Source organism: Carassius auratus, unplaced genomic scaffold, assembly GCF_003368295.1.
Source record: "Carassius auratus strain Wakin unplaced genomic scaffold, ASM336829v1 scaf_tig00008846, whole genome shotgun sequence".
Taxonomy (NCBI): Eukaryota; Metazoa; Chordata; class Actinopteri; order Cypriniformes; family Cyprinidae; genus Carassius; species Carassius auratus.
In genome coordinates, this window is record NW_020523980.1 from 131,159 (window position 1) to 158,131 (window position 26,973).

At 43.9% G+C, this 26,973-nt stretch overlaps 3 protein-coding genes across 5 annotated transcripts; 1 reads left to right on the forward strand and 2 right to left on the reverse strand.

Moving 5' to 3' along the window:
- The first annotated feature begins 1,611 nt into the window (after positions 1–1,611).
- On the forward strand, positions 1,612–6,308 carry ap1m2 (adaptor related protein complex 1 subunit mu 2). The gene is made up of 12 exons (XM_026245351.1): positions 1,612–1,771; positions 2,127–2,283; positions 2,481–2,548; positions 2,646–2,776; positions 2,842–2,989; positions 3,065–3,191; positions 3,299–3,441; positions 3,746–3,817; positions 3,961–4,119; positions 4,986–5,111; positions 5,228–5,303; positions 6,045–6,308. The coding sequence occupies exons 1-12, from the start codon at positions 1,730–1,732 to the stop codon at positions 6,068–6,070; spliced, it is 1,275 nt and encodes a 424-aa protein (XP_026101136.1). The 5' UTR covers positions 1,612–1,729; the 3' UTR covers positions 6,071–6,308.
- Positions 6,309–11,653: 5,345 nt separating this feature from the next.
- Positions 11,654–17,122, reverse strand: si:zfos-323e3.4 (volume-regulated anion channel subunit LRRC8E). 3 transcript variants are annotated; one of them, XM_026245353.1, is made up of 4 exons: positions 15,600–17,122; positions 15,335–15,483; positions 15,089–15,237; positions 11,654–14,220 (listed from the first exon to the last, which is right to left on the reverse strand). In XM_026245353.1, exons 3-4 carry the CDS (start codon positions 15,227–15,229, stop codon positions 11,947–11,949), a joined length of 2,415 nt encoding a protein of 804 aa, XP_026101138.1. In that variant the 5' UTR covers positions 15,230–15,237; positions 15,335–15,483; positions 15,600–17,122; the 3' UTR covers positions 11,654–11,946. The 3 variants fall into 3 exon arrangements, with proteins under 3 accessions (XP_026101138.1, XP_026101139.1, XP_026101137.1); XM_026245354.1 differs by lacking the exon at positions 15,335–15,483; XM_026245352.1 differs by having other exon boundaries at positions 15,335–17,122.
- Positions 17,123–17,377: 255 nt separating this feature from the next.
- keap1b (kelch-like ECH-associated protein 1b) lies at positions 17,378–25,079 on the reverse strand. Its single transcript, XM_026245355.1, has 7 exons — positions 24,958–25,079; positions 23,332–24,070; positions 23,010–23,255; positions 21,378–22,054; positions 18,674–18,879; positions 17,909–18,085; positions 17,378–17,648 (listed from the first exon to the last, which is right to left on the reverse strand). Exons 2-7 carry the CDS (start codon positions 23,641–23,643, stop codon positions 17,485–17,487), a joined length of 1,782 nt encoding a protein of 593 aa, XP_026101140.1. The 5' UTR covers positions 23,644–24,070; positions 24,958–25,079; the 3' UTR covers positions 17,378–17,484.
- Between the last annotated feature and the right edge of the window lie 1,894 nt (positions 25,080–26,973).

Genomic DNA, 26,973 nt, shown 5'->3' on the forward strand with positions numbered 1-26,973 from the left:
AAACACTGATCATGGTGTTTGCTGATATTCACTTGTCAGTATCTCGTGACTGAACTTCTCTCTCGTTCTACAGTATTAAATCACATATTCCATCCTCATGTTTTTTCCATGGATCAGAGGTGATGAAGGACCGGAAGTCATTGTGAGGACGTCATGTTCAGCTCTGCAGTAATGTCTGGTATGTTGTTGAACCGGACACGAGAACAGAACAGTGATGCATGTGTGACGCTCTTAAGAACTGTGTGTGGCATTCACTTTTTTAACCACACTTATGTATTTATGAACCCATACTTATCTATAGAACCAAGTTTATTCATTGTTGTATTTGTGGAACCATAAATATAAACATCCGGCTCTGAAGGCCTGAGTTGGACACAGTGTCCAGCTGACCATCACTCATGCAGTAATGTTAGGGTTAGGTGTGAGTTTAGATTAGGAACACAGATTCAGTGTCTGCTAAATGACCAATCAGTTTACACCTGTGTTATTCAGTCATGGTGTGTTTTCTGCTGAAGATCCCAGCGTGCAGGTGAATAATGATGCCATCCAATCAGCAGCTCGCAGCTTTAGAATATTCTCATTCTGATGATCTCATTGGTCAGGTCCACGCGATGGGCGGGGTTTTAAACTCACACCACGGGCAGTGATGCGGCAGGAGGGCGTGTCTTGTTGTCATGATGATGATAACCTGAGATCTAATTCTATGCAGAATTGAGTCATTGGATATTCTATGTTCTGTAATGTACAATCGTATTATGATTCATGAATAGAGTGACTGCTTTCACTGATGTTTGAGATTTTAGATTCAGCACTTTGTCTCAGTGAAAAACACAACGCAACTCAACTCAAACTGGTTTAAGTTATTAAAAGCTATTTTATATATATATATATATATATATATATATATATATATATATATATATATCTTTTTTCTTTTTTTTCCCTTTTTTTTCTGTGAACCTGATGCAGATCCTGATGTTAAATATGCTATTCTTGTCAAGTTTTGTATGAACTACAGTGTTTCTATTTTCAATCAGATAATAGCCTATAAACCTGTACAAGTTATCTTATTAAAACTATAAATAGTGTGGTGGAGATCAGAAGCTGGTGTCGAGATGAACTGAAGGTATTCTCTGTGTGATGCATGTTCTGCTGATGAGGAGTTGCTGTTGGACACGAAACATTTCATGTGTTTGTTACTGAATCCCAGGAGATCAGATCAGATTTCCTTCCCAAAGGCAGCTGAAGTCTAACAGAAACACACACACACACACACACACACACACATACACACAAAGCAAGCCTGCGATTCTGCGTGTTAAACCTCATTTATAATATCTTTAAAACACCATGTTCAGTTTTTTCACAGAAGGACAGTAAGGAAGATGTTGTCAGGATGAACACTGCTATGTGAAGCGTAATAATGGCGACTAAATAAAAATAACATTAATACAATTATTTTTTTAATAATTATACATAAAATAGAGAATTTGCCGTGTTATTTAAGCGTTTATAGGTTTGCAGGAGCTGAATGTGGCTGGATGCTGCCCTCTACAGGGGGTCCTCCGCAGTCACGTGGTCTCTGGCAATCGTTTACCTGGCGCTGCGTGACGTCACCGCGCAGGAAAAGGAACTAGTGATCGAGGTGAGTCCATAAGGTCTCCGCTAAACCAGTAAACACTGACCCTTCTTTAAACTGGACGGATCCTGTGGTCAGTAAGAGTTGAGTATGTCTGCGTCAGCCGTGTTCGTGCTGGATCTGAAGGGGAAGGTAATTATGACTCTTAATGAGCGACTTTAGGGAAGATATTTGTAGATTAAATGCATCTGAATTAATTACGTGAAACACCTGCAAGCCGCTGTTTGTAATAGTCTTTGTTTAATGATTTCTACAGCTTCAATCGACTGTAATAACAGCTGTCTTTAATAGTGGTCAATAAATTATTGGTAGTATTTCATATCTCTTGAAGATGTTTTCTACTGAAACGGATTTATTTTTGCTGACTGCTTCACAGACAGTGAATGAGCAGATGTAATTTCCTCTCCAGAGAGGAAGGAGTATTATTACAGATGACCCCAGTCATCTGAAGTCAATGCTGTGTGTTTCCTAACTTGTCCTCCATCAGGTGCTGATATGCCGTAACTACAAAGGTGATGTCGACATGTCAGAGATCGACCACTTCTTCACCCTGCTAATGCAACAGGAAGAGGAGGGGCTTCTCCGCCCAGTGATGTCACACGGCAGTGTCCACTTCCTGTGGATCAAACACAGCAATCTCTACTGTATCCTTAACATCACAAACTTCTTGTTCTGATTGTAGAAAGTTCTAAGTAACCAGTGCAAGTTAGATCCTGTGGAATCCTGTGGAGTAATGATCTTCCAGAGAGCTTTCAGTAAACGTGTGTGTGTGTGTGTGTGTGTGTGTGTGTGTGTGTGTGTGTGTGTGTGTGTGTTACACTTAACCTGCTGATAACATCAGTGGTGGCCACCACCAACAAGAACTCCAACGCGTCTCTGGTCTACGCCTTCCTGTACAAGCTGGTGGAGGTGAGACGGAGACACCTGCGGGTTACTTCTTCAATGTTAACTGAAGGCGCTGAATGTGATGCTGAGAAACAAGCGTGTGTCTGTGCCGTGTGTTCAGGTGTTCACGGAGTACTTCAAGGAGCTGGAGGAGGAGAGCATTCAGGATAACTTCGTGGTGGTGTACGAGCTGCTGGACGAGCTCATGGACTTCGGTTTCCCGCAGACGACAGACAGCAAGATCCTTCAGGAGTAAGACACGTCTGCTTCACGCCATCGAGCCGAGGCTCTTCTCCTGACACCTGTTTCTCTCTCAGGTACATCACGCAGCAGGGGAACAAGCTGGAGGTGGCCAAGACCAAAGTGCCCACCACGGTCACCAACGCCGTGTCCTGGAGATCTGAGGGCATCAAATACAAGAAGAACGAGGTCTTCATCGACGTCATCGAGTCCATTAACGTGCTGGTGTGTGACGCGTCTTTGAGCAGCTGTCCTCCTGTAGTCTGTGTGCTGACGAGACGTGTGTGTGTGTGTGTGCAGGTGAACGCTAACGGCAGTGTGATGAGCAGTGATATCGTGGGCAGCATCAAACTCAAGACGATGCTCTCAGGGATGCCAGAGCTCCGGCTGGGCCTCAACGACCGCATGGTGTTCGCCCTCACCGGCCGTAAGAACCGAGAGTACACTGTTAGAGTGAAGAAGTGATGAAGAGGATCAGTTCTGCTGACACGTGTGTGTGTGTGTGTGTGTGTGTGTGTGTGCGCGCGCGTGCAGGAGACAAAGGGAAGTCCGTGGCTATGGAGGATGTGAAGTTTCATCAGTGTGTTCGTCTGTCGCGGTTCGAGAGTGACAGAACCATCTCCTTCATCCCACCTGACGGAGAGTCTGAGCTCATGTCGTACCGGATCAACACACACGTAAGAACCAGCCGTACGAACACGTCTGTAACACAACCGCAGTCACGAACAGATTGAAGAAGACCTAGCCGTGATACTTGAGATGTTACAGACAGCTGGTCTCTGTTCCTACAGCTCACAATAACCGGACTCATGATCATTTAGAGATACTGAACGGCTTTATCTGTTCAGAACTGAACTTAGTCCTGATGGTGTTGTGGTTTTAGATCTTTCAACTAGTCCATAAAATAAACCGTGTGAGTTCTGGAGAAGATCTGCAGCCGATGTGTGTCTCTCCGTTCACTTCTCCATCTCTGGTCTGCAGGTGAAGCCGCTCATTTGGATCGAGTCTGTTATCGAGAAGTTCTCTCACAGTCGGGTGGAGATCATGGTGAAGGTTTGTGAGCAAGACTTTCTTCATTACTCCACACTGGAGACATGTTGTGTCTAAATCTACAGCTTTAGAGTCATTGTTCAGTGTGTGTAGACTGATATATTTATATAATGCTCTCTCTCTCTCTCTCTCTCTCTGTATTTCAGGCTAAAGGGCAGTTTAAAAAGCAGTCCGTGGCTAATAATGTGGAGATCCGTGTGCCGGTGCCGAGCGATGCCGACTCTCCCAAGTTCAAAACCAGCACGGGTCACGCTAAATACGTTCCTGAGAAGAACCTGGTGGTGTGGAGCATTAAATCCTTCCCGGTGAGAGCGTGATTACAGACGTAATCCCTGATGTGTTTCTGACTCTCTCACATACTTGCCAACCTTGAGATATAAAAAAATGTCATTTAAAAAAGCAAGAGAAGGATTGCTTTTGGCATTAAATTACAATCTTTTGTCAGAAGAGGAGTTTTTAATATTGTATGATGTAAATAAGTCTAAAAACCTAGATTTACCATGTAAGCAATACCTTTTAACCGTGATTACATGGAGGAAGACTAATGCTTAAATTAATTTCATGTCAGAAAATGTGACCTACCAATTCTGGTAGATTTTTTTTTTTTTTATGCATTTAGCAGATGCTTTTATCCAAAGCGACTTACAGTGCATTCAAGCTATCTTTTTTTTTTTACCTATCATGGTTAAATAAAATATTTTCTTATTACCTATATAGATGTTCTCGGGATTCCCAATGAGATCGTTTGTGATCAGACAATCGTAAACTGATGCAAATTACAGTGTCATATGCCATAACATTTATTTATCTAATCTCTCACATTTTAGCGACTCCGGCAAATCAGCTGTTCTCCCGTAGTAGACCGTTAAAAGTAGAACGTCACAAAGTAGCAGTTAAATTCGAGCATGCGCAATATAACGCCAGAATGGCGTTGCCGTTCCACCCAGAGGCTGTTCGGTCTGAAACGGCGCCCAGTGACGGATGGTGTAGCAGTATTGTTGTCCGGGTGGAAATTGGGACAAATTCGGGAGAAAGGTCGGCCCGGGAGATTTTCGGGAGGGGCTTTGAAATTCGGGAGTCTACCGGAAAAATCAGGAGGGTTGGCATGTATGCTCTCTCACGCTGTGATCTGTGCTGAATCTGTTCATCTGAGCTCTGGTGTGCTCCACAGGGAGGAAAGGAGTTTCTGATGCGTGCACACTTCTGTCTGCCGAGTGTAGAGAACGACGAGCTCGAGGGAAGACCTCCGATCACCGTCAAGTTTGAGATCCCGTATTTCACCGTGTCTGGCATTCAGGTGACTTCACATGTGTTCTACCATCTCCCTGTTTACACTCGTGTCATCGTGTTAAAGATCTGTAGTGAGAGTGTGTGATCAGTTCTGTAACTCATGTCAGATCTGTTCAATGAAAGGTGCGGTACATGAAGATCATTGAGAAGAGCGGCTATCAGGCTCTGCCGTGGGTCCGCTACATCACTCAGAGCGGAGGTGAGCGCCGGTTTACACACACTTAACAAGCCAGGGATTTTAATATGGTTTATATTTGATTAGGCCTTCTAATTCATGCAAACAGGCAAGCATGTCTAACATGCATATTTTCAGTCATTTAAAGGGGTCCAATTATGTTCTTTTTACAATCAAGTCTTGTTTCGAAGAGCAAATTATTTTACACATATTTTTCATTATTACAACACCTCTCTCTAGTCTGACATGAACGCTCCAATAGTTCTGTGATTGGTCAGCTGGGCCGGTGTGCGCGCTGTGATTGGTCACCTGGGCTGATGTCACAGATCCCGGAAGATATGCATTGTAGTCCATAACGAGACTTTAAGCTTTGTCAATTTACAGACCTTTTTTATGCTCAATTGGCAACATTACAGACTAACTAAAATTGAAAACATGAATAAGCATAATAGCACCACTTTAAACTAAATATGTAGACAGAAACACACTAAATAAAATGTAAATGAATAATATAAAGAAAGAAAAAAAGGGCTGTATCAATCAAAACTCATTGCTTTGACCATTAGTGCAATACTTCTCCTACCTTACCTCATAATTACAACATAGAACAAATTGCAAAAAAAAAAAAGAAAAGGAAAAAACACTAAGAATATTCTCCATCTCTCACAAAGAATGTTTTCTAAAAGACTGTGTTGGGCAGTGCAGCAGATCAGGAGATGATGGGGATAATTATCATCATTTATTCATATCTGCATGTGTTTTCAGATTACCAGCTGAGGACAAACAGCTAAAGACTGCAGCTGAGAACGGCACCGCAAGTTCTTGGAGGAATTTTAAGAAATGTTTCTGTGTTTTAGTTGATTTTATCCTGTCAGAATTTCAAAAGCTTATTGTATAAATTGAAGTTGAATGGAAGTAAACTCAGCATTTCAATCACAATGTATTTTCAAGTGCTTTTTGCACCAAATCATGGGATATGTTGTCAATCATTTCTGTTTAATATTAATAATAAATTGAATATCATATCAATATATTTGTCCTGAAATTACTGCTATATACCTGTTTATCATTCCTGCTGATGACATATGAATGTGTGTCATGCGTCGCTCTCTCTCTCTCTCTCTCTCTCTCTCTCTCAGAGTGAATAAACGCAACTGTTTACAAACAAACCTTCTCAAATCGCCCGCCTTCTACTTCCTCATTGGTCGCTGGCTATCAGCACTCCTCCCTTTTATCCAATTATGGCAGCCGTGTTGCTGTGTGTGAGCGCTGATTGGCTGCGGCGCTGTTGTCGCATGTGACGGCGCTCAGCGCGTTTATTTCTGATTGTTTTGACGGATTCGAGTTAACAGATAAACAGCTAACGGTCGTTCATCCACGGACTCGACGGAGGGACACACGGTAAGCGCTTCACATGCTGTTCGTGCTGAATGAGGTGCCCGGATGAGGAAGAGCTCCGGAGGATGGGTGTGGACGGGTTCGGCTTCGGGAGGAGCTTCGGTGCGGCGGCGGTGCGGGGGGTGCTGCAGGATCACCGGGGGGATCCCGACACACTCAATGAGCTCGGGAAAACCGCGCTGCAGTTCAAGTGTGTGTGTGTGTGTGTGCGTGCTGCAGGTGATGATGATGATGTGTGTCTGTGCTGCAGGTGAAGTGTGTGTGTGTGTGTGTGTGTGTGTGTGTGCTGCAGGTGAAGTGTGTGTGTGTGTGTGTGTGTGCTGCAGGTGATGATGATGATGATGTGTGTCTGTGCTGCAGGTGAAGTGTGTGTGTGTGTGTGTGTCTGTGCTGCAGGTGAAGTGTGTGTGTGTGTGTGTGTGTCTGTGCTGCAGGTGAAGTGTGTGTGTGTGTGTGTGTGTGTCTGTGCTGCAGGTGAAGTGTGTGTGTGTGTGTGTCTGTGCTGCAGGTGAAGTGTGTGTGTGTGTGTGTGTGTCTGTGCTGCAGGTGAAGTGTGTGTGTGTGTGTCTGTGCTGCAGGTGAAGTGTGTGTGTGTGTGTGTCTGTGCTGCAGGTGAAGTGTGTGTGTCTGTGTCTGTGCTGCAGGTGAAGTGTGTGTGTGTTTGCTGCAGGTGAAGTGTGTGTGTGTGTGTGTCTGTGTCTGTGCTGCAGGTGAAGTGTGTGTGTGTGTGTGTCTGTGTCTGTGCTGCAGGTGAAGTGTGTGTGTGTGTCTGTCTGTGCTGCAGGTGAAGTGTGTGTGTGTGTCTGTGCTGCAGGTGAAGTGTGTGTGTGTGTGTGTGTCTGTGCTGCAGGTGAAGTGTGTGTGTGTGTGTGTGTCTGTGCTGCAGGTGAAGTGTGTGTGTGTGTGTCTGTGCTGCAGATGAAGTGTGTGTGTGTGTGCTGCAGGTGAAGTGTGTGTGTGTGTGTGTCTGTGCTGCAGGTGAAGTGTGTGTGTGTGTGTGTCTGTGCTGCAGGTGAAGTGTGTGTGTCTGTGTCTGTGCTGCAGGTGAAGTGTGTGTGTGTGTGCTGCAGGTGAAGTGTGTGTGTGTGTGTCTGTCTGTGCTGCAGGTGAAGTGTGTGTCCCCGAGGGTCACAGGGATGTGGTGGAGCACCTGGCCCCGCTCTCGGACCTGGGGTCACTGGGACAGCCGTGGGGTCACCGCTCTGGACGCTCGCTCTCTGGAGATGGAGGAGCTGTTTGAGCGTCTGATGGGAACCAGTTCACACTGAAGAACTGTACATTTCGCTTCATGTGTTTGTGAGTTCTCGCGGCTCATTAGCAGCGGCTCTGCAGGAACACCTGTAAATAACACTTTCTTTACTATCTTACAAAACATTTTCATGCAGAAACTTGAACTGTTAAGTTTTATTCTGGTAAAATTATTTCACTGATGAATTTTCTCTTTCTGTGTAAGTTTGGTAGGACTGTTTTGCAGGTGTAACTATACTCCTGCAGATGAGCTGAAGGTGACCCTCGACACAGGACTGTGTGTCTCTGTTCAAGACTAACATTGTGTTGTGACAGAGCTTCGCTTTGAGCAGAAACTCTGTTTTACAGCTCTGAGAGGACACGGACACAATGGAGGTTTTGTTTGCTCGCTGCATTCAGGCAAAAACCTGAATCTGCTGCAGGATATCGAGTGTTTCAGGCCAGTTTATTTTAATGAGTGATTCTCTGTAACACACGAGTTAGTTCTAGAAGATCAGTCTAACACCTGTTATATACAGGTGCTGGTCATATAATTAGAATATCATCAAAAAGTTGATTTCGTTCACTAACTTATATATTATATTCATTCATTACACACAGACTGATATATTTCAAATATTTATTTCTTTTAATTTTGATGATTATAACTGACAACTAAGGAAAATTCAGTATCTCAGAAAATTAGAATATTGTGAAAAGGTTCAATACTGAAGACAGCTGGTGCCACACTGTAATCAGATAATTAACTCAAAACACCTGCAAAGCCTTTAAATGATCTCTCAGTCAGGTTCTGTAGGCTACACAATCATGGGGAAGACAAAACTCATTCAAAAATGTGGGGGAGATTCACAAAGAGTGGACTGCAGCTGGAGTCAGTGCTTCAAGAAGCACTACACACAGACGTATGCAAGACATGGGTTTCAGCTCCGCATTCCTTGTGTCAAGCCTCTCCTGAACAACAGACAGCGTCAGAAGCGTCTCGCTTCAGAAAGGACTGGACTGCTGCTGAGTGCTCCACAGTTATGTTCTCTGATGAAAGTATATTGAGCATTTCATTTGGATATCAGGGTCCCAGAGTCTGGAGGAAGAGAGGAGAGGCACACAATCCACGTTACTTGAGATCCAGTGTAAAGTTTCCACAGTCAGTGATGGTTTGGGGTGTCATGTCATCTGCTGGTTTTGGTCCACTGTGTTTTCTGAGGTCAGAGGTCAACACAGCCGTATACCAGGAAGTTTTAGAGCACTTCATGTTTCCTGCTGCTGACCAACTTTATGGAGATGCAGATTTCATTCTCCAACAGGACTCTGCACCTGCACTCAGTGCCAAAGCTACCAGTACCTGGTTTAAGGAGCATGGTATCCCTGTTCTTAATTGGCCACAAAACTCACCTGACCTTAACCCCAGAGAGAATCTGTGTGGTATTGTGAAGAGGAAGATGTGATATATCAGGCCCAAGAATGCAGAAGAGCTGAAGGCCACTATCAGAGACACCTGGTCTCTCATAACACCTGAGCAGTGCCACAGACTGATCCACTCCATGCCACGCCGCATTGCTGCAGTCATTCAGACACAAGAGCCACAACTAAGTATTGAGTGCTGTATATGATCATACTTTTCATTTTTATACTTTTCAGTTGGCCAAGATTTCTAAAAATCCTTTCTATTGGTCTAAATTTATGTTCTAATTTTCTTTTCTGAGATACTGAATTTGGGATTCTCCTTAGTTGCCAGTTATAAACATTTGAAATATATCAGTCTGTGTGTAATGAATGAATATAACATACAAGCTTCACTTTTCGAATGGAATTAGTGAAATAAATCAACTTTTTGACGATATTCTAATTATTTGACCAGCACCTGTAAAACATACGTGTTTGAGATCCACAGCCAGCGAGAGTTAATCATCCTCAGAGAAACTCTTCAGGGATGAAAGCATTAACTCAGATCAGTTTACACCTGACCATATCATCTCAACAAAAACATCTAATATTCATAACATCAGATTCTTTGTTGAGTACATTTGCACATTCATGTTCCCATATACACACATGTACAGAATGGTTTCTAGTTCCCAGCATGCTTTGCTTCTGACCGTTAAAGGAGAGTGAAAATTATAAAGTTAAGTGATATTTCATGTGTTTTGCTCAATATTATTATAGCGGGAGGTCTGTTAGTGTTTAATGTTGGATTATTTTGAAATTTAGACCATTAAGTCTGTGTTACAAGCAAATATATTGTTACATATTTCTCAACATATAAAAATATTATTTAATATATTGATAATTCATATATTAAGAAATATGTTTTGTCTGGACATCCACAGTCTTGCTACTAACAAAAGAAGTGCAGCCTTTCGCTAGTGATTTTACTGATTTGATGAATTTAGCTAAATATGATCACTGAATGATGCAGATGTAATGCTGCCGGTGATCATGACCCAGAACACATCTTCTTCATCCTCACACACATGGAGCAATCACTGGAGCTTCAGACGAGTCAAGCCTCGCTGGTTAGTCAAGTTAACTTCAGATGCTGTAAATATTTAAAACCATTTGAATATTCTGATAAAATTTTTTGCCTGTAATATTCAGTCACAACTACATTATACTCTAGGAGACACAGTTCTTGATTGTGCTGACTTAGACATCTCAGCTCAGGAGGTTACTGAAGGATTTGTGACTGTGTGTGTGTGTGTGTGTTCTCGTCATTGGCCAATCGGTGTTGTTGTGACATCATTTCCTGCAGCTCGAGAGTCACATGACATTCACAGCTCAGGTGGTTGGCTGAACCTAACGTCCATGAGTGAGGTTTTCTAATTGTGTACTTCACGAGATGAAAAGGAATGTTAACAGGTATAAAGGTAAAGCTCCACACACACACACACACACACACACACACACACACACACACACCTGTGGACATGTCCTCTGGCTCAGACACACCCACCTTCAGTGAACAACTCACAAAGGCTTCATTGTTTAGAAATGTTTTTGCTTTAAGAGCTGTGTCTGCTGTTATGAAGAAAAGCAGCATTAATTTCTATTTATTCAGATATTACGGTTTAAACACCCGAGTGAACTTCCTTCAATAGATCTGAGCTTATATACTACAAACAAACAAAACAAAACAATATATATATGTATGTATGTATATGTGTTTTTTTTTTTTTGTAAATACAGAATCAACTGGGCCAAAGGGACCCACAATGCATCTGGACTGATGTCATCTATTCTCGTGTTCAGCTTCCTGTCGTGTCAATATCGTGTCTATAGTGTTCACTGTATTTATTACAGAGTTTAGTCATAAACCCTAAATCACAACATTACAAACCTTGAGTCAGAGCTATAAAGTACAAAAAAGGTACAAGACTGTATTTAACGACTTTAATGAAGGAAAGAACTACAATCCCATGAACCATTGCAAATTTCAATCTAATTAAAAACTACTAAAACGGTTTATTTAAAGATGTTAATTGTGCATTTATAAACAACATATTGTATGTTCATTGCAGAATAAGCACGTATGCAGAAAGAGCGTGGAGAGGGGATTTTGTGCTTCATGTGAGAGTGGGCGGAGCCTAAGAGTGATTCACTGATTGGTGTCAAGATTTATTTGCAGAATCAGGGTTAAATCATGGTTTTGTTTTTGTCTAGGTTTTTCTTTCTTTAGCGTTAAACTTCCTAAAAAAGTTAAAATATTTAGTTTCAACTAAAGCATAACCCATCTATCAATAAACGTGTCTTTAATGCTTTATAAATTACTGTTGAAATTCCCAGATGGCAAAAGTTGAGGTCCAAACGTAATCAAACACCTGAAGCACAGAATGAAAGTCTCCAGGAACACTTGATCATTGTTGGATCGGAACTGAAGGTAGTTGTCCAGGATCTGGATTATTTTACATTATGTGTGGAGATAGGGTTTGCTGTAATCAGTGCATGTTAATGAGCTCATATAATCAATGTCATCAAGTAAATCAGCTATATTTGTTCAAAGCATAAGAGCAGCGCTCCAGGGCTGTGATTATCTGTGCTTCATCCTGTCCTTCACGTCTGGAGGCAGAAGGTCCATCAGACTGTCCTCCACGATCACAGCGGTCAGTTTGAGCGAGACACAGTCGGCGATCTCCACAGGCAGAGACTCCAGACGGTTTCCCTTCAGCTCCAGCCGAAGCAGCTGAGCCAGATTCCCGACCCGAGGAGACAGCGAGGAGATGCTGTTATTCCCCAGCGCCAGCACCTTCAGCCTCTTACAGGAGAACAGCTCCTCGGGGAGACTCTCCAGAGAGTTAAAGGCCAGCGAGAGGAACTGCAGACTCTGAAGGATGCCGATCTCCGAGGGCAGAGACGCCAGCTGGTTGTGGGAAAGGTCCAGGTGTCGGAGTTTGGTGCAGTAACAGAGGCGCGGCGGAAGACTGCGGATCTTGTTCCAGCTGAGGTCCAGTGTCTCCAGGGCGCGGAGCTTGCTGATGTGCTCGGGGATGTAGGAGATGTGGTTGTGCCAGAGCTTGAGGACGGTCAGACGACGACAGTGCTGCAGACTCAAGATCTCTTCCACGGTGGTGAGGCGGTTCTCTCGAAGGTCCAGCTCCTGCAGGAGGGACAGACTGAAGACGGCGCTGGGGATCCGCTCCAGACCGCAGCCCGTCAGCTCCAGAGCGCTCAGGTTCACCAGCTTCTTCAGACTGTTGTAGACCTGGAGTCTGGTTCCCTCGTTGTGAACGCACAGTCGCAGGAGCTGACCGCAAACATCCACAACACTGGGCGGGATCTTGGTCAGCTTGCAGCGTAAGGTCAGCAGGCGCAGGTTCTTCAGCTCACGTAAAGAGTCCAGCGCCGGACCGCGGGAGAACTCACTGCTCAGAGCGCCGCTCAGGTGAAGCTCCTCCAGACTCTGTAAGCTGTACATCCACAGCGGAACCTGCTCCGGGCCCTCGAAGCCCAACCGCAGAACCTTCAGGTTCTCCCGCAGATGACTGAGGGCCTCCAGCTGGAGCTTGGCCGGACTGTGGATCAACACCATCTCCTGTAAGGCTGGAAGCTGTGATACGGTTCCTGGGATCGTCACGTTACTGATCAGCTCCAGTTTGAGCGACTGGACCTCGGAGATCTCAAAGACAGTGTCGGGTAACCCTGGGAGCAGGAACAGAGCGAGCTCCAGCCTCTCGGAGGCGTTGCGTGACAGACGAGCGCGGAGTTTATCGGCCGTCCACTCCAGGTTGAGGTTGAGCTGCCGTAAGCGACATTCACTGACCTCCGAGAGGAAGACGGCGAAGCGTTTGGAGTACAGGGCGTCGTACTGATCACTGAGGTGCAGCAGAAACGCAAAGTCATTTTTAACATCCGGGATGTCGTTTATTCCCGTCTCCAAGCGCACTGCCTCAAAGGAATACTCTTTCAGCGGTCGGTGAAACAGCCAGTAAAGTGAATAAACGCACAGCAGTCCGTACACTCCCACGAAGCAGATGTAGCAGTAGGCTAATTTAGAGAACAGGTGTGCTTTATTGTAGTTACAGCAGAACACACTGAACCCCGTCAGATCTGGAGGCACCGAGCACATCACCACGATCTGGATGTTAGGGACCAGTGCCACGCTGTAAACTGTGATCAGAGCGAATTTGAAGACCTTCAGCGCCGTCTGCAGCACGTACATGAAGTAAAGCAGATCCGCCGCCTCCACGTGTGTCCGAAACTTACGGACTTTCTCAAACAGGGCCTTGGCCTGCTCACCTTCCTTCTTATCCAAGAGCGACGCGGTCGGCTGCGGTTCTGCTGATTTCTGCTCCGAGCCGGACTTTATGGAAGATCGGATCAGAGACACCATGTCATCGTTGTTGTCTGCGGCTGATTTGGTCATTGTGTTCTTCCTCCACACGACCATCCTCTCCTCTCGCCGTTCTTCATAGACTTCGCTGATGGCTCTCGTGGTCCAGGGCGAGTCGAAGCACTTCCCCAGTATGGTCACAAACAGCTCGATCTTAGACGAGGTTCCTGGGAACTTGAACCAGAAGCTGCTGGCCACCATGAAGATCATGCTGTGGATGACCACTAGGTAAGGGAAGTACTTTCCGTACCAGTGCACGGCCCGTTCGTAGCAGAAGTGGTTGACGAACTCGTACTGGTGGATATCCAGACCGTTCTTCCGGCCGAACACCTCCACGACGTCCGGACTGAGGTGTTTGGTGATGGAGAACTCCCACAGACTCTGGTTCTCCTGCCGCAGGTGACTGCAGTCTCGCTCTCCGCCGGAGAGATCCGGGAATCGGTTCGGCAGACAAGATATCTTGTCTTGGGTCAGCTGCGGAGAGATGAAGATTGTCTAAGCATCAGTGAACATTTACACTGCAAACACCTGCATGTGTCTGGAGCTGACAGCAGGACACAGCTGGCGGCAAATAAAAGGAAGAATGGAGGATCAGTATCTCAACAGGAGCCTGACGGCAAACACACCGCAGACACACATTATCTAATCAGCTAAAGCTCTTGGCTAATCCCTTGTCTTTACTGCACACGTTCCTGATCAGAAGTTCCCCGCGGAGCACTCAGTTTTTGAATGCAATGTCTCAAACACGTTTTTTTGATAATTCAATTCCACAATTTTTTGTGGGTGAAATATTATCAGTGCTGCTAACTCCTTACGCTGGGAGTGTCCATTCAAAATGGTACAAAATATTAATTTGTCAACACATCCCCATGTAGAGTTTTAACATTTAATTATGTTTGTTTTACATCCATTTAAACGTCATCCTTGTGTGAAAATGCCTTTTGCTCGTGCCTGACAACACACACAAAAATATGCACTTTTTTAAGGAATAGTTCACATTAAAATGAAAATTCTCACAGTGAAGGAAAATATATATTAAACTACATTTCAGTCTGTTCATTTTCATATGGCTTCAGAAGTCTCTGAATAAAGTGCGTGTCATATTCACGACTGTTGTTATACATTTATGATACTTTGATGGCGTTTGTTGTGTAGTCTGGCAGTAAAAATCACTGTCCACTGTCAGAGAACATTGATGACACGGTTTCATTTCCATGTGAACTACTTCTTCTCAGTCACTGATTAACAGCCTCAGGAAGTCTTGTGTGACACAGACTCTTAAGGAGACTCTGAGGTTATGTTCATCATGTTCTCTGGTGTCCGGATCGGACGGATGTCCCACCTGAAGCGTGCAGCCGAACACCCCGATCATCAGCATGGTGATGCCCAGATACTCCGACAGGACGTCCCACCAGGGCTTCAGGACCCGGAACTGAGGGTTCTGCTCCGATGTGATGCTCCGGAACTCATTCACAGGAATCATCTCCACACCTGCCAGACAAACACAGACCCACGCTTAACTGTTAGGAAAATATCACAAGTAATTTTAATGCTTTGCCTAATACTGACATAATGAAGTTGAGCAAACCTGATTAGTCCTTAGCTGAGGTTTTAATCATCTGCGACATTGATGAACTCAGCACCACGTGACACTTTCAACAGTTTCTGCGAAGTTTTTTCTTTTCAGTAATTATGTTGACTTTCCCAACTCAACCAGAGACTGTTCCAGTAATATCACTGCTGACCACAGGTGACCAGATGCATGTGTTCGGATTGCAGTATTGTTGGTAGTTCACAGATAAACCGATCTAAAGCAGAGTCGCAGCTGTGTCAGTGTCTGGAGCTGAACTCACCTGTTCCTCAGCACCTGCACCCGGAAACAGACTCTGTCCCGCGACTCGAAGCCTTTCTACAGCGAGAGATCCTCGAAGCACCTCCCAGAAGAACAAGTTTCATCATGAGAACTCAATGAGTCAGACACCAGCAACAATCCTTATATACTTCTCATAAACGCGATTAAACAGCCCTGTCACTACAGGTCCATATTCAGCCTTCTTCATATTTCACTGTCTTTTTTTTCTGTCTACTTTGGCATTCCGTTGTGAAGTGTTCAGTGCACGCGCAAACATTAAATCCCTTGTAACAGCGCTGTGCGCGTGCACTGGGTAAACAGGTTCTGTTGAGCTTCAGTCTTCAGTAATAATGGAACATCATCACAAACGACTCACGAGGGCATCTTATATCTCCTTATTAGTTATTAATTAGACAAATCACGTTTATGTTTTAATCTGAGGACACTCGAAACATTTTAGTTTCAATCGCTGAATGTTTTTGGTAACCTTAACCTCATTTTTCAGAATCTGTATGTCCAGCCATAATTTGTCATTGTTTAAATCTTTTATAATTATAATCAATATTTCGCGCGCTTTCATGGCGTTCCCGCGCTTGGTGTTTTGGCGCCACCGCGCGAATGAATCACAACACAAACTAATGCAAGAAACGTACGCTTTTAATATACAATGTTTGTACAATGTATTCGTTGCTGTAAAATTTACAAGGCAGACTTTAAATAAACCTGTATACTTAATTTTTAATGATGAAAAGGAAAAACGCATCCCTTTTGAAACAAAAAGCTTAATTTGTAAAAAAAAAAAAAAAAAAAGAAATAAAAAAAAGAGCCCGAGTTCAGTCCATTGAGAACAAACAGGAGTCAATCATTAATAGCAAAGGGACAATATTTAAAATAAATAAAAGAAAAAACAGACTTCATGCAATACCAACGTACAAAATCCCTGGATAAGCAGCTTAAATTGGTTTTACAAATACATCATTTCATCAGCCTGTGAAAATCATCTTTCATTTAGGAGAAAAAACAATGTTGGCATCAAACACCTTTGTAGGCTGGAATTCAGTTAGATAAATCTGGAAACGCTTCACAGCTCATTCTGTTAGTAAAAATGATCGTGTATGTATGTTTGTACATCTCCAGAAGCTCTGAGGCAGATCTTTAGTTTGTTTCACACAAAATCACACCATCAGTTTCAAGAGGGATCGACGTCTGACATGAAAAAGACAAATACAAAAATCATCCGAACAGCTTAATCTGATCCAAACTGCACTGATTAACTGGTGTGAAGTCCAGCAGACATACTGATGCGGCGCTCGTGGCACTTTATTCGGCTCAGACGCCGTCAGTGTTTTCACAACATCCTGTTTAGTTCTGCTGCTCGCTGGCTAACCTTCCCTCGACTCCACAAGAGAAACACACATGAAACAGACACAGGACTCTCACGTGCACTGAGCTTCATCAGAACAACAGATGCATTGTGTGCTAATGACACCGGCTGGGGGGGGGGGGGGGCGGTGGAGCGAGAGAGAGGGGGGTGGGCGAGAGAGAGAGGGGGGGGGAGCGATGGGGGTGGGCGAGAGAGAGAGGGGGGGGGAGCGATGGGGGGGCGAGAGAGAGAGAGAGAAGGGGGGGGGAGAAGAGAGGGGGGGGGTGAGAGAGAGAGAGAAGGGGGGTGGGGGGGCGAGAGAGAGAGGGGGGGGGCGAGAGAGAGAGGGGGGGGAGGGAGGGGGGGAGACAGAGAGAGCGAGAGAGAGAGAAGGGGGGGGCGAGAGAGAGAGAGGGGGGGGGGAGACAGAGAGAGCGGGAGAGAGGGGGGGGGGAGACAGAGAGGGCGAGAGGGAGAGCATTAATGAGCACACACACACACACACACACAGACAGAGGTGTTTCTAGCTCTTCTGACAGGGGCTCAGGCCCTTCTGGCACGGCTCCATGGTCACTGCCACTCCCACACCGCTGCGGCCGGACGTCATGTTGGTGACCTCGCTCCACGTGTCTGTTTCCGGGTCATAACACTCCACACTGTCTAGAAACGTGTTCCCATCATACCCACCTGCAGACACACAACAAACAAACCAGTCAACGTCTCATAATCAGCACGGAAACTTTCCATCAGCATCGGATGAGGGCTTCGGTAACACTCGACTTAAAGCTTAAATTGTATATATACTGATGATGTACACTGTAATGTATTATCTTTCCATAAATAACTGTAACCAAAGTTAAAATACATGATAATATCTGAGTGTGTTTTATTCTTTCTAAAGGTGTAAGAATGAATATAAATGTATAAATGTAAGATGCAGTTTTTACCGAGCACATAAATGCGTGCGTGGTGCGCCGTTACTCCCAGAGCACTGCGTCTGTGTCTCATGGAAGAGATGAAGCTCCAGACGTCCGTCTCCACATCGTACCGCTCCACAGTGTTCAGCTGATGGGTGCCGTCGTATCCACCCATCACATAGATGCAGTTCCCCAGAGCGCACACGCCTGAACACAGATCACATGACACTCAGAACATGCCTGAAAACAGATCACATGACGCCCAGGACACGCCTGAACACTTTATAAAAAAGTACATCTGGATAATCTTCAGTATGACCATCCAAGCATAAATCCAGTGAATCGCTTCCATCAACACCTCTAAAGCTTGCACTCACACTTCCTGGATCAACACTGTACTCCATAACATTATGCAGTTTTCATTTACATGCTGTCTGTCGCTGATGAACACATTCTTTTTCATATGCATCTGTTTACATGAGAGATCGCGGTTCCTCCGTCCTGCTCGTGTGTGTGTTTTTGTTCGGGGGTTTTTGTACTCGTTCAGAAGATGTGTAATAGCACCCCCAGTGTATTACAGTGAAAACACGGGAAGTGTTGTCTTCTAAAAGACCAGATAACTCATCAATGGTGGAGAAAGAGTTAAAGAAAGAGTCTGAAGAACAGTTCAGACACAAGTGTTCATTCTCTCGTCATTTATTCACTGGCCTCGCGCAGGTTTGGGAAGTAAACGAGGAAAGGTAACGAGGACAACTGAGCTTTCGACATGAACCATTTGTTGATGCGATGTCTGACCTGCACCGCTGCGGACCGTGTTCATGGACGCGATGCTCCTCCACTCGTCTCTCTCGGGGTTGTAGCATTCAGCGGAGCTCAGCCGGTGCGTGCCGTCGAACCCCCCCACAGCGTACAGCAGCCGGTTGATCACGGCCACACCGACACCGATCCGCCGCGTCAGCATCGGAGCCACCAGCTGCCAGCAGTCCCTCTCCGGATCATACCTGCGCGCGCACACACACACACACACACACACACACACACACACACACAGCTCAACTCACTGGAGCAGGTGAAGTGTAGAGCGGTTTCTGTGAGTACACCAGGAGTGAAACCGCATCACGAGCTGCACGGGTGTAAATCAGCAGTGTTGGGGGTAACGCATTACAAGAAACACCAGTTACGTAATCAGATTACTAGTAACTACTAAAGTAACGCCTTACTTTTTCATTTACAAGAGTATATCGAAGTTACTTTTTCAAATAAACAACACAAGTTAATTTTTTTCCAATTTATTGATTGACAGCTCTCCTGTCCCCATGTTGAGAGAAATCTGTAGTTCAGTGTTACTCCACAGATTCAGTAGTCCTCAAAATGAATAATAATGCAAATCAGAATATGACGCAAAACTGCAATAAATGTTAAACAACACAAATATTCTTCATGTATTTAATGCCATTCTATAAATCAATGTCTTTGATTTGATAAATCAACCTTTGATGATGCAGTTCAATCATACTAATGAGCAGAAACTACTCTAGACAAACATTTGTGTGTCTTTTATTGCTGTGTGTTGTAATTTCTTCTGAATTCTACTGAACAGATGTAAATTTACTTTCCCTTCAGCCTGAGATGTATTCATTTCCCTTTTGGCGAGAAATCTCTTTTATATTTGCCAAAAATATAAAAACAATTATTTTATTTTAAAAACAAGCAAGCCCTGTCCAGATTTAAAAAGTAATCCAAAAGTAACGTAACACTACTTTCCATAAAAAGTAACAATGCATTACCTTTAAAAGTAACTTTCCCCAACACTGTTAATCAACATCCCTCTGAAACACGCATATTTTTATTTAATTAAGCGCACAAAGCTATATTTCAATGTCAGCTTTGTTCGGTTTTGGGCAGGTCTTTACAAAAGCAGTGTTCATTTTTATTTAGTTTTAGTCATAGTTTAGTCTTAATCTACTGTACATTTAATCAGCTAAAATCTACTAGATTTAGTTATGCACTTAAGTATTTTTATTATGAATAAATCATATATGAACCTGATATTAAGGACTGCACATGCAATACAGACACTGTTGTGACACATAACATGTTTTATATTTTTAAATGAAATAAAACCTCTTCTCATAAAGAAACAAAACATGGTCTTCTTTTCAATAGCACAGTTATGTAATACAGTATATGCATTCTTTGCTAACAACATGCTTCATTAAACTCAATCCTCATCAGGGCTCCTAAAGTGACTCCGTCAAGAGCAGTGAGTGGTTTTCTCTTTCGTTTGTTGCTTGATTAACATTAATGACAAAGAACAGCCACTGAATGAGGCTGCTGTCCCTTTAAACCTGGAAACACAGGTGTATTATGCTGTTTACGCTCTGTTAAAGGTACAGCTCACCCAAAAATGAAAATGTGATAATGCATTATTTCCTGCAGAGACACTTCAGATGCGCTATGGAAACACTTCCAAAATGAAAATACAGTGAACTGCAACATGTGCAGGGCACGCGTGTCATATTATAATGAGATTATTAGCTACTGTTAAATAATGTAAGTGAATCTTTGTTCAGAGCTGGCTATTCTGACTGATCTGACCATCTGGGGTTTGTAGCGCGGATGTATTGCAATAGCAGAAATAATCTACTTCTGTTTTAAGCCGAGGAGAGCCAGTGGATATCAACAAGCACCGAGCAAACTGTGTGCAGTCAAACTTCTGCAGAAGAACGTCGTTCACCATGAAAGTGAAAGTAAAAGCTGACGGTGATTTCTGATGCACACATTAATATTCCCTCCGAGACGACGAGAGACAGATCTCCTAATATGTGTCATATTTAACTGTTAATTTATTTCTTTAATGTTTCTCTTGTGGCCTGAACACAGTGAAAACAATGAGAAGAGACATTATTCGTCTTGAACAGGTTGTTTTTGAACATTGGTGCATAAAATTGTGAGTGTCACTGAAGTGTAACAATTGCTGCAGAGCCAATTAATTGTAATATTAATTTATTAATAGTAACCTAATAATATTAGCCAGAAAATAACAGGCCTAGTTAACTGGAAATGCCAAATGCTCTTAATAATGACAATATTTAATGATTTAGACAATATCTCAGGCTATAGTGCTTACATGCTGGACCTCTTATCGCCTTATATATTGTTTTTTACACTGAGTAATGTTGTCCAGTAACTTGTTTCCATTATTTAAGCATTATTTTATTTATTTGTAAGGCTTCTTTATGTAAGATTTATGTTGAAGTGTTTAATACCTTTTAATGATGAGACTTTTTTGGTAATCAGGCTCTCAAAAATTATGTAAATGTGGATTTAGATTTATCTGTTATCAGCTTTCGGTGAAGAATTATCGGTTTCGGACGATGTTCATATCAGTGCGTCCCTACTATTTTAGCTCATTATGGAGCAGTGACAGGATAAATCAGCGCTCACTAGTCTGTTCTCGATACTGGATGAGGAGCGCTGGTGCTAAACACGGTCTCACCTCTCCACGCTGTTGTGATGGACGCAGCCGTGTGAGCCGCCCACAGCGTAGATCAAGCCGTCGATGACGCCCACACCGATGCGGTTGCGCGGGACACTCATGGGAGCGCAGGGCAGCCAGCAGTTGTTCATGGGGTTGTAACAGTCCAGCATGTTGGAGTCCATGTTTCCGTCCGGAGCGTTGTTCCTGCCGCCCACGGCGTACAGCAGGCCGCTGATGACACAGGCTGCTAAACCGCTGCGGGGCACCTGGAGATCGGCCAGACGCAGCCAGGCTCCGGAGCAGGGCTCGAACGCCTCCAGGTAGCTCAGAGACTGCCGGAAGTATCCGCCCGCCGTGTAGATGAGCTGCGGCACCTTGGGCGTCCGGAGCGGCAGGAGTTTGGTGGGCTTGTGCAGCGTGAGGTCCTGGAAGATCTGGGACAGGTAGTCTTTGCTCTGGGCGTCCCAGTCGAAGCGCTCCAGCTGACGCTGCAGGAAGAGCGGTGTGAGCGAGTGACAGCGGACGGCCTGAAGCAGAGCCTGCACATACGGCCGACGGTTCTCCCGGTCGTACTGGACCCACTCCACACACGCGTGAAACACCTCGGACTCACAGCGCACGTTCAGCTCGTCACGGCTGATCAGAGTCACCAGCTGACAGTGAGACAGGTTGAAGAACTCCTCCTGCGTGGCCACCTGGACACACACACACACACACACACACACACACTCTCAGGAACAGCTCGAGCGACAGGACACTACCAGTCAAACGATTTCAAACAGTAAGGTTTTAAAGTTTTTAAAGAAGCCTTTTCTGCTCACCAACCCTGCATTAATTTGATCAGAAATACAGAAAAAGCTGTAATATTGTGCAATATTATTGTAATGTAAATCATCTGTTTTCTGTGTGAATCTGTGTTAAAGTATAATTTATTTCTGTGATGCTCCGCTGTATTTTCAGCATCATTCCTCCAGTCTTCAGTGTCACATGATCTTCAGAAATCAGAATAATATGATGATTTATTATTATTATTATTATTGTTGAAAACAGCTAAGTAGAATTTTTTCAGGTTTCTGTTGAACAGAAAGTTCAGAAGAACAGCATTTATCTGAAACAAAAATCTTTTGTAACATTATAAATATCTTTATCATGTTTTTTATTATTTAAAGCATCCTTGCTAAATAAAAGTATTAAATTCTATAATTTATTTCCCATAAATGCTCATACGAACTGTGAGTCTCTGCCGCTGGGCTGTGTGTGTGCATTAGTGTATGTGTGTGTTTGTGTGCGCACGTGTGTGTGTACGTGCGTTAGTGTGTGTGCACATGTGTGTGAGTGTGTGTGAGTGAGTGAGTGTTTGTGCGTGCGTGTGTGTGAGTGTCTGTGTATGTGTGTGTGTTTGTGTGAGTGAGTGAGTGTCTGTCTATGTGTGTGTGTGAGTGTGTGTGTGTGTGTGTGTGAGTGAGTGTTTGTGCGTGCGTGCGTGTGTGTGAATGTCTGTGTATGTGTGAGTATGCGTGTGTGTGTTAGTGTGTGTGTGTGAGTATGTGTGTTTGTGCGTGTGTGTTTGTGTGAGTGAGTGTCTGTGTATGTATGTGTGTGAGTGTGTGTGTGTGTGAGTATGCGTGTGTGTGTTAGTGTGTGTCTGACCTGACTGAAGTTCATGTAGATGTATTCTCTGGCCTTCTGGTGAAGCTCAGTGCAGCTGATCTGCTCGGCGAAGCTGGCGATGCCGATGGCGTTGCTCGGGTCGAGCTGCTGCACCAGGAAATCACAGCAAGCCTTGACCACGCTGTCGATCTGGTACATGACCGCCCCGTTCATCACATGAATCACACACTTCTCTCCCACAGAGATGCTCGCCGTGTACGCGAACTCGATGAGCCGCCCCATGACCTGAGAGCAGCAGGACACAGTTAGAGACACACAGCGTCAGACACACACAGCTCGAGCTCTTCTGAGATCCGCTCACCTTCGGGTGGATCCCCTCGATGGGCACCACCTCCATCCCACACTCCTTCAGGCCGTTGGTGAACATGGCACGAAACACCGGCGAGGACGAGGCCAGCACCACTTTATGAGCCACGAAGTCCACGGCCTCCAGCTGGTTGTATTTGACCCTCAGCGTGACGTCACACAGCTGGCGCTCCAGACGCAGCTCGTTCATGATGGAGAAGGCGGCGGCCGTGTGGCTCTCCAGCGTGTAGCTGAACACACGGTGACCGTTCCTCTCCGACGGAGTCACCTCCGCCTTACACTCCGTCATCCCGGACGCCGTGTACATGCTCACCGGCCGCGGCTCGGCCCGCACATCCTCGCTCGCCAGCGCAGAGTCTTACGGGACGCTCTTCTGATCAGACACACAGTTATAAAGCCACGCTCACAGAGCTCCTGCTCATTCTCACCCGGCCACGGTCACAGCTCTGTAAAGATCCTCCCTCGTGTGAATCTGTTTAGACAGATCACTCATGAACCAGGAAGAGCACAGACACAAACGCTCACGTCAGCTCAGAGTCCACCCGGTGTGTCGCTCACATCTTTGAGTCTTCTCCTCAAAGAGACAAGCTTCTAGAGTCTTTCAGATCAGGTCTGTCTGTCTGGAACCAGCGGCTGGACGTCTCTGGAGCGTGAAGACTCTCACACTTCAGCAGGAATCACACGCATCCTTCAGTTTAATGATGTTGATCTGTTTCCTCCGTTCACTCAGAGTCCTGAGGAAAACACACACACACACACACAATCATAATCACAACTACAGCAGTGACACACACTCAGTCCAGAGTCCTGAGCAACACAAGAACATACGACTGTGTGAGAGTGTGTGTGTGAGTTTCTGTGTGTGTGTGTGTGTGTGTGAGTTTCTGTGTGTGTATACACTGCACAGGTAAAAACACATGTAACTGCTGCTGCATAAATGACAAACTTCAAAAACGGCACTGAAATGGCAGGGATCAGGACAGATTTAAATTAATATTTGTATTTTTTTTTACTGAGTGAAAGCTGAAAAGTCACGATCTGTTAAATAAATATTTGATAAAGGCTCTAAATTCATAATTTTCTTAGAATCCCTCTTACATATTTTACAGTACACAGAAATAAAACTAAAATCACAAAGTGCAAGTATGAGTCTGAAATATTGACATGTAAACAGTGAGAGGGCCTGGTGTCCCCGGGCTGGAGTTTAAACTCTCCCCGGCTCCGGCGGCTCAAGGCCGGTCTCTCACACAGCCGCACCGCGGCGCTCTACGGACTCTGAAGCTGCAGTCGACGTGTAAACAATTCCGTGCCGAACCGATTACTCAAAAACACCGTCGATTTCACACGCTCGCAAACCTCAACACTTACAAATATCTGGAGAAAAATATAAAACGACTGTAATAACTGTAAAAGTGTCAAATACATCTCACTGCGATAGACGGAAATATCTTTAAATTTGATCTAAGTTCATAATAATCAGATCCTCTTTTTTAACAAAACAATCCTTCTTCATCATCATCACTATCCATCAGCTGAATAAATCAGAAGCTGTGAAACGAAATAAAAGCGTTTCAATCTCAGCAGAAACACAGTAAACAAAGTCGCTGATGAAAACACTTACAGATCATCGCTGCAGCTCACAGTGAGTGTGTGTGTGTGTGTGTGTGAGTGTGTGTTTGTGTGTGTGTTTCAGAAAGCAGAAACTCAGCGTGACTAAGCACAGCGGAGACACGCGCGCTCCCGAACCCCCGTGCACGCGCAAACAGCGTTTAGGCGCCAATCCATCAATTAATCGATCATAATTATAAAGTGCTCGTCCGCGCAGGATGGAATCTTCTGCTTCTATCAGCTCAGGGCTGTTAATGATAACAATATCCTTAACAACTCGTTTATTAACGAGAGTAACGAGAGTAATATGGCTTTTCTTAGTCTTTATTGTGCTGCGTTCTATTAACTTCAGATAAACTCTGTCATGTAAATCTCACGCTAAACTGGCAAGCCTGCTTGTGATATAAAACAAAGTCTCAGCTTTCAAGTTGTGTAAGTTTTAATATGTAATTCAAACAATAAATGCCGTTTTGGCACGCTTAATGTAGCGTTACTGGTGTAGCACCTCACAAGAGTTGCTACATTGTTTCTTTGATCTCGCCGCCGCGCGGTCACGAGCTTCAGTAAGCGCTCTCCACACATCTGAATGGGTTAACAGGACAGATGACAGCTTCACTCTACAGGTAATAGCAGCAACTTTTGGTGAACATTAAGTTATATTATACACATTGATTATTATGTCCATGACATTTACAGTATCATTCTATTCTGTAGAGTGATGGAGAGGCAACATTAATATGTTTTTCTTGTATTTAACCCTCAGGTATTCCTTACTTAGAATTTGACCATAGACCTTAACTATTTTTCAAAGCTAATTAAATGTTCTATATTTTAGTTCAGTAACATTTATTTAATATTTTGAGGAGATCGTTTGGTACTAAATACTATTAGTGCAATAATTATGGTCCACTATTAATGACCACTTCTAAAGTCTAATGTTTCTATTATTTATATTACAATTAGTGTAGTAGGACTGTGTAAGGTTAAAGAGGCAAATAAGAGCCATTTTTTTATTGTAACACAGGTGAATATTAATAAAAACAAGCAAATACATAATTTAACCAAAGAAACACTTAAAATTGTGTTAAAATGGCATTCAGCTGCATTCACTTCACTTACACAGTATATACATATGTATTGACATTGAAGTGAGATTATTACAGTGTTATTACAGTGGTTCCTGGAGAACCCCCAACACTGCACATTTTAGATGTATTTCTATTCAAACACTCAGATGTGTGTGTCAGATAACACCAGAAGCGTGCAGTGCTGGGGGTTCTCTAGGACCAGAACAGGGAACCACTGATATATTATGTATAAAATTAATAGGCTTTATAGTGCTCAAGTTGGAAAATACATTTAGTTCCCAATTTAAGTTAACCTTAGTTCCCAGGAATACTTCAAGATGGATTAAAATTCTGATAAATACAAGAAAAGATGAGACATAAACACATGACTATGAGTGAAATGTAGAAGTGTGTTAAACTCAATAATAAAACACGTTCCTTGTGTCGAGCACTAGGTGTCGCTGCAGGTCATCGAGTGGACTGTGAGGAACCCGGATGAGGCTGTTCTTCAGGATATATACAGAAATTGTGTGACTCTTGACTGGCACGTGCTGTTTCGTCTTTAAGAGCTGCTGTTACTGTAGATGAGTAGGGTTTAAAAAGGATTAAAAACACGCAGATATCTATTATTTATCTATTCATTTTTATCTATTATTAGCCTTTATCAGCAGTATGATGAAGGAAGCCTTAACTACAGTCACTCATGTCCAAAAGTTTTGGTAGTGACAAATTTTGTGTTTTGCAAAGTTTGCTGCTTCAGTGTTTGTAGATCATTTTTCCAAATGTTTATATGGTTTACTGAAAAACAATGATAAGCATATCATAATTTTTAACAGCTTTTATTGGCAAAACTATGTAATGAGTCAGAGTCAGTATTAAGAGTGTTGACTCATGTTCTTCATAACCTCTGTCATGCTGTATGTTAGCTTCTGAGCCAGATCCTGACCGATGGCCACCCATTC

Excerpts from the sequence above, each read along its gene's own strand:
- ap1m2 (XM_026245351.1), top strand. The coding sequence starts at position 1,730 with ATGTCTGCGTCAGCCGTGTTCGTGCTGGATCTGAAGGGGAAG. Across the intron at positions 2,990-3,064 it reads TCGAGTCCATTAACGTGCTG|GTGAACGCTAACGGCAGTGT; the intron begins GTGTGTGACGCG and ends GTGTGTGTGCAG. Across the intron at positions 3,818-3,960 it reads GGGTGGAGATCATGGTGAAG|GCTAAAGGGCAGTTTAAAAA; the intron begins GTTTGTGAGCAA and ends TCTGTATTTCAG.
- keap1b (XM_026245355.1), bottom strand. The coding sequence starts at position 23,643 with ATGTACACGGCGTCCGGGATGACGGAGTGTAAGGCGGAGGTGACTCCG. Across the intron at positions 23,256-23,331 it reads TCGAGGGGATCCACCCGAAG|GTCATGGGGCGGCTCATCGA; the intron begins GTGAGCGGATCT and ends TGCTGCTCTCAG. Across the intron at positions 18,880-21,377 it reads CATCACAACAGCGTGGAGAG|GTATGATCCGGAGAGGGACT; the intron begins GTGAGACCGTGT and ends GTGCGCGCGCAG.
- si:zfos-323e3.4 (XM_026245354.1), bottom strand. The coding sequence starts at position 15,229 with ATGATTCCTGTGAATGAGTTCCGGAGCATCACATCGGAGCAGAACCCT. Across the intron at positions 14,221-15,088 it reads TGTTCGGCTGCACGCTTCAG|CTGACCCAAGACAAGATATC; the intron begins GTGGGACATCCG and ends ATCTCTCCGCAG.